We start from the raw sequence: 7,372 nt of genomic DNA, 5'->3' as shown, positions 1-7,372 counted from the left end.
AGAGAGCAGGAACTGATTTTTAAAATTAGCAATGGGTGAAATTTGGAGAGAAGGTTGGATGTTAAATATTGACAGCCTGACAATGGACAACATGGGCGACTACATAAGACCAATAATTAATGGAGCTGGCATGGTTTTAGGGGATTCCTGTATTTGTGCAGCTGGTGAGAAAAAAGGTGTAATCCATTGCTTCAGATATGTAGCGAGCTTTGGAAATAGACCATTCAGCTGTGGAAAAGCCTGTGATTTCTATGTAAAACTATTAGTGAGATTAGAAGACACAGAGTGCATGTTTAGGCTCAGACACTGGAGAGGAAAAAAATAGCAGCAACAAAAAAACAATGGCATTGCATTTTTATTGACATTTGTTTGGTCCTTTGACAATTTTAATACCATTGCTCATTTCTGGGAAAATAAAATTTATTTTATTTAAAACTTTTTCTTCTATACAACAGTGTATTGCACATTGATTTTGGTAAACATTGATAGTTTAGCATTGTTCTTTATATTAAACATCCTGCTTTTGAGTAAATACTATTATCTGTAAGAAAACAACATTAACGATTCTTTGACAAGAAACCTTTACCTACAAGTTAAAAATGAGGCAGATCTTTTGCACTTTGTCACCTCTACCGCTGCAATTGCTCAATTATGCAAAAGGTCCAATAGGAATAGAAATCATAATTTTGGCCATCATACCTAAACATTTGGCATCATCATTGCACACATTACAGAAAGGAGAGTCTTATATGATCATGCCCTAATCAGACATTTGTTTACCCTCACATAAGTATGGGGATCTGGAGGTTTCTGATGATTGCACAATGGTTAGCATAAAGTCATTGATAACATTAAAACAGCAGGTAAATTATGGGCTGGAAAGGAAACAGGTAAACATTCTAATATATTAAGTAATAATATTTTAACGCAATATTAATTGAACTGCAAAGAATAAATGACATTCTTTAGTGAAGATTGCAGCTCACTCCTGGAGGGAAGGAACAGGGCTGGGCCATGATTTCCCAGTCTCTGGGAAAGACTGAACAGAAACCAAATTATTTATCTTTGGGGAGAACGGATATGGGCCACGATGGAGTGGGGAACAGAGAGAGGGAATGCACAGGCAAGAAAACAAGTTCAGGATCACGGTCAGAACAAAGACGAGGGCCAGGAAATGAACAAGGAAAGGATGTGGGGAATAGGGGAAGTCAGTTTGGTGGAGGGGGGGCTAGGGGTGAGAGAGGTGGGCAGGGCTGTTAATGACAGACTGCATGGCGAGAGGAAACCCAAATTTAAAACGTGAATGGGAGGGGAGAGCAGAGGGGTGTTAGAGCAACAATGGCAAACTGAGAATGCGGTTGAATACAAGAATACAAGCCACTTACATTTTGGAAATACCATGAATGAGCAATGGAGCATTACTAACGTTGGCAAGAGATAGCTGCTGATGCTCAGTTAGAGGTAATCACAGACTGGAAGTAACAGGTGTTGCCATGTGGCGTCATCAATGTTCACCCTAATTTCCTTTGACTAATCTGGATACCCCAAGTCAACTTCCACACTAAGGCACACCATCACCGCCACAAACTACACCAATGTTTGTTCTTAAAATATTAAACTGTAGCTTATGGACTCATCTAGACAGACTTGGGATAAGTTACCTTCCTCCACTCTCTTCACCCTCCAGCTTAGAAAAACACACTAGTAGTGTGGTTGAACACAGACTAGACGTCCTTAAGTATTCATAATTTCACACATGGATTTTATAATGACAGAACAGAGCAAAAAGGTGGGCACAAATGCATGCTCGGACACCCTCACTCAAGAAGAATTATGGTTTAATTTAATCTGAGTGCGCAATTTTAAAGACAGTTGGTCAAATACAATATAAATTGGGAAATTACCAATCAAATGTGCGGGAAATGTAAAAATTCTGCTTTGTGAAGCGGTTAATAAATATTCCACTGCAATAGCCTGATCTATTCCACTTAAACCATCCCCATCCAAGGTCAAAACAACACACACAAAATGGGGATTGTAATTAAGTAATTGCTTATTTGTAGAAAGTTAATTTTCATCATGACGCTTGACAGGTTGATTATTGATGCAGAAAAACATAGAGTGAGTGGTGGAGTTCGCAATTAGCATTTATAATTTGACAGAAGTTATGGGAAGCAAAATGAAGCAAAATGAAATCCAACTATTTTAAGATGGCCTTCTGAGGGAATTGTAAACATGTTGATTTGATCCAAATTTCAGCGCACTCAAACATATTTGCATCAATGTAAGTGAAGTAATGAACAGAATTCCAAAATTCACTTCAAACAATCAAAGTTATGGATGCTTTGTGCCACGTTATAGCACTCAGTGACACCTCAGCTGTTTTTACATATGTATCAACAAGATGCAACCGAGCTTTACTTTCTGAACACAGATCACATAAAATCATCCATAAAAATAAATCATAATGAAGTTAATGAGTATGATTATGGCATACTATGTTATAAACAGTCTTCAATTAGCCTGGAACTGAACAATCTAATTAACGTATATTAGAGTGCTAACATAAAACAATGTCGTTTGTTGCCCAGACAGACATGACACTAGATATTTTTGTTAAATACACTGATAGTTTGAAGGCACATAAACCAAAACCAAAGTTGATTACATTTTCCTTCGCTATAGACATTCAGCACCCTACATTAGACTGTTAGACAAAGTGACTCATGGCTGTATCAATGCTCTTTCCAGTCCAGTTCTTGAGGGCATTGCTTGATTCTTACAGCAATGCAAACGCACCAGTAAAAAAAATTGGATCTCAATGTTCATTGAATCTTTCTTATTTCACGCTGCTGCATATTTAAGATAGGGCACAATTACAAAAGTGGATTTCAACAAATATCTAGCACAAGTCTTTTACTTTTTTTTTCTAGATGAGCACTGCAGACAAATGATTAATCTTATGCCTTCATAGAAGACACCGTGCATCAAAATCCAATCTATTTTAACAAAAACTTTTTCCCCCTTGCATAGAAGCAAGGTGCAGATGTATTTTCACCTCTGCTTTGATATTACAAGTCCTAGAAATGTTTTCAGAGAAGTTGTAAAAATCAATAAATAAATGCTAACACATTTATATACATACAAAAAAATAAAAGTTGCATAGCTGAAGTAAGTCCCTGTACATCTGTGCATAAGAGATGAGGTTGGTTTAAAGAAGTCCCACCATCTGGTCAATCTGCTGCATGTAAACTCCTTTCAAGGGTAGTGCATATCTCCGCTCACTGGGGACTCTGCTACACTGTGGAGACATTTTCAAAGCAATTAGTTTTCATTATAGCAAATTGCAAAAAAGAGCACCCTCAAAAATAATTTGAATTTGGAATATGAATTAAGATTGTAACAAAGTGACCTTGTCACTTATTTTACAAAGCAAATATGTAAATAGCTGTACCTTCTCATGAAGATCATTATTATGTTTAAAAAAACAGATCAGTGTACATGATACCACAGCAGCTTTATGTTACATGCACACAAACTAGAACATAGAGCAGTGCAGCACAAGACCAGGCCATCATGTCTGTGCCGAACATGATGCCAAGACCACGTAGTCCAGATCCCTCCTTATCCAGGTGCCCATCCAATAGTCTCTTAAATGCCACTATCTTAACTGCGTAAAAAATTTGCCCAGCACATCACCTTTAAAGTTTGCCCCTTTCACCTTAAAGCTACGCCTTCTAATATTTGATTATTCCATCCTGAGTAAATGATTATGACTGTCTATCCTATCTATGCCTCTCTTAATTTTATGTACTTTATCAGGACTTCCCACAACCTCTGGCGCTCCTGAGAAAAAAATCTAAGTTTGTCCAACCTTTCACTGCAGCTAACATCCCCTAATCTAGGCATCAGTCTGGTAAACCTCCTCTGCACCTTTTCCAAACCCTCCACATCATTCCATTAATAGTGCGTCCAGAGCTGCACGAAATACTCCAAATGCAGCCAATCCAAAGTTTTATAAATATGCATCATGACTTCATCTGCATTGTACTCAATGCCCCAACCTATGAAAGCAAGCACGCCATATGCATTCTTTACCACTGTATCTATTTGTGTTGCCACTTTCAGGGACTATGGACTTGGATCACAACATCAATGTTGCAACGAAAAGAACAAAAAAGCAGATTGTCCTCAACCAGTGTAGAAGCATCAATGAAATGGATATACTACTAGAACCCACCTCCCATGCTCTTGTCAATCTTGTACCTCTTGCACAATGATAGCAACTTGAAGGGAACATGGCCCGGATAGTGGGGACCCTTGATGATAGTGGCCTAACGGAAGTTTTATAAAGCAACTTGATTTCCTGACTCTTATACTCAATACCCTGAATGCTGAAAGCAAACATACTATACGCCTTCTTTACCTCTCTAACTACTTGTGTAGTCACTTTCAGGGAATTATGTACTTGCATCCCAAGATCGCTCAGTACATCAACACTGTTAAAGAGTCTTGCCATTAACTGCATACTTACCACTTGCATTCAACCTCCCAAAGTACAACGCCTCTCGCTCCATCTGCTATTTCTCTGCCCATATCAGTTAACTGATTTACATCCTTTGACAACCTTTCTCACTGTCCGCAACTTCACCAATTTGGCACCATCTCCAAACTTACTAACTATCCAACTGCAGGAATTGAGTAATTTCATGAAATGGTTCAGGTAAATTATCCCTTTGCCATGAACCCATTGCAATTCAAATATATGGAAACAGTATGTAAAAAGCTGATTTCAAGGAACAGAACTTCACTGCCTAGAAAATATGGCAATATTGTCCAATAATTTTTTTTAAAGTTGTGCATACACAACCCGACTTACTTACATTAATGCTGGAATTGGCAGGTCTGTGGTCCAGCTCACCAGAGTTATCTACAATACCCTCTTGTTTTGAGGTGGTATCTTCCCATGACTTTTCTCTGAAAATTTTATCTATTGGCAAAATATGGCCTTCTGTTGTGAAAAGATATTTGCTCCCTGATCTGTGCAATGGGTTATCTTCATCAAATAGCTATTCATTCATTCAAAACAAAGAAAATATTAAAAGTTAATTTCAATTAGCATCACAGCAGCAAAGGCATCCGATTTAAACAGATATATTTAGAATTAGCATAAGTAACCATCTCAAATATTTAACCATACATTTTTAATGGGCACCAAAAGTAAAATTATTAAACTACACCTCTCACTGCAAGAATGAAGAACTTTCAAATGAAGGTTCCCATGCATGAAATAGATTTTGCTATGAGGAAGGAAAGGAGCTGGAAGATCGATGAAAGCCAAAGAAATTGAGCAGTTTGGCATCTTTACACTGTCCCATGTTTAGACTGTTGTCTAACATTTAAATCTTCAAATTAAAGCCTCTAGTGCCTTTACAAAAGCTCTTTGCAAAAGATCACAGATGGGAATGATGAAGTAAAAAGGACACCCTCAATAAGGGGACTGTGTATCAGAACTAGACCATTGCTGTTTGCAGGAAATGTATTTTTATCTGTTATATGCAAGAATGATTTGGCATTTAGACAAGAATGATTTGATTACAAAGAATCATTGTGGATATGCAACGTGTAAACAATGCTAACATAAATGCTTTTTGCTTTGAAGGATGACAATTGTTGTACATTAATGGCATCAATGAAAGCTATTTCCAGTAGACGTTCAAAGCTGCATACAAAATTATTAATGAGAAATGAATTGGAAACAACCTATTAGTTTACACAGGTGGCACTGAGATGAATGTCACCCAAATCTCACCTACATCTTATTGAATGGCAGAGCAGGCATGAAGGACTGATTGGCCATTTTTTTGTTCCTATTTCTTATGTTGCACTGCAGAAAGATTTGTTAAATGGAAGTGAGATCTGCATATTTATTCTTAATTGTTAACTGTATGTTTGCGTTGTCATTTGCGAGCGGGGCACCAAGGCACATTCCTTGTATATGCATACTTGGCCAATAAACTTATTCATTCATTCATAACTGACGCTTCCAAATACACAAGTTAGGGAACCACAGATGGGGGAAAGAGAATGCACAGCAACAATGGACTGGTAAAATGCAGCCCCAGATTGTGACACATAGAATTCAAAGTGGGGAAAGTACAAGAAGACTCAGTTTGGATACATAAGCATAGTATTTTCTAAATGGTATGAAACCAGATTGCAGGATAAGTAGAAATTTAGGAGTCTCAGTTTTTAAAGTTAATGCAGATTTGCAAACAAAAAGCTTAACTAAGTAGTTTTAATCAACAGCACTGGAGCAGTGGACGTTACACTACAACTGTGTAAAGCTATTGAATACAATCTGAGGCACTGTATTTATTTCTGAGCAAATTTCAGGCACGTTACATAAGCTTTGGAAGAGGTGTAAGGCAGATGCACCAGCATGATGCGTGGGATAGAAAGTAGGATAGAATTATAATTAATGGTTACACCAACTATACATACGTGCAACCTTGGAAAGGAGGCAAGAGTATGCTCGAGATGTCTGCATGAAATAGAGAACATAAAGTGAGAAATTATTCCCTCTGAAGAGAAAAGAAAATAGGGAACTGTGATAAGACATCGTAAGCCACAACGATACTGGAATAGTAACCAAATATCCAGACTACTAATCAATGGTTAAATCCCACTTGGCAGCTGAGGAATTAAAACCAAAGAAAATTAGTCAATATGGACTTCAACAGATAAATTGAAAGGGTATGATGACACCAGCAGATTGCTGTAAAATTCAGCTGGTCTGCTGATATCCCTCAATGAAGGAAATTTCCCTTCCTTTATTGACCTGTCCCATGTGACTCCAAAATTAGGGGCAATGTGGTTAACTCCTGAATGCCCAATGAAATTACCAAGCAAGCCACTCAGCTCAGAAACCATAAAAGACTAGTGACAAAATCCCTTTAACTGGTGGCACCCGCATCCCCCAATACATAACCATTGCAAAATCAGTATTACATTACTCTTAGTTGATGTCTGTAAGTTGTTTCATACAAAGATAGTTCTCATCCTCAAGAACAATATTGTTAGAAAATTCTGTATAAATCCCCAAAGTTGGCGAGTTTCTTAATTGGCATGCACCCAAACCAAGGTTTTGTCATCACGCAACTAAATAATTATCTCCACAAACACGATTCCTTTCTTTGACTCACTTAAAAATCTTCAAAGTATTTAATTTGTACATACCATGCCTTTGATACACGTGCCAAATTTTTATCTCAGAAATTACATTGTCCTCTTTCACAGTGCACATTTTCAATGCAAACTTGTGACATCGCAGTTACAATGTCCCACCATTAACAGCAATGTCGGGCTTAGT

At 37.6% G+C, this 7,372-nt stretch overlaps 1 protein-coding gene across 2 annotated transcripts in view; it reads right to left on the bottom strand.

The window, feature by feature from the left end:
- Positions 1–348: 348 nt before the first annotated feature.
- Positions 349–7,372, bottom strand: part of edem1 (ER degradation enhancer, mannosidase alpha-like 1) — a 29,000-nt gene continuing 21,976 nt past the window's right edge. For both annotated transcript variants that reach the window (XR_013548385.1, XM_078414448.1), the window contains 2 exons: positions 4,884–5,069; positions 349–3,301 (listed from right to left, as the gene is read on the bottom strand). Coding sequence is in view for 1 of the 2 variants with exons in the window: in XM_078414448.1 (XP_078270574.1) it covers positions 3,212–3,301; positions 4,884–5,069 (276 nt within the window). In the remaining variant the exon portion in view is untranslated. The remainder of the gene's footprint in view (positions 3,302–4,883; positions 5,070–7,372) is intronic.

The sequence above is a fragment of the Rhinoraja longicauda genome, chromosome 17 (genome assembly GCF_053455715.1).
Source record: "Rhinoraja longicauda isolate Sanriku21f chromosome 17, sRhiLon1.1, whole genome shotgun sequence".
Lineage (NCBI taxonomy): Eukaryota > Metazoa > Chordata > Chondrichthyes > Rajiformes > Arhynchobatidae > Rhinoraja > Rhinoraja longicauda.
Note: the sequence above shows the minus strand (reverse complement) of the source record. Positions and strands in the feature narration are given on the sequence as shown.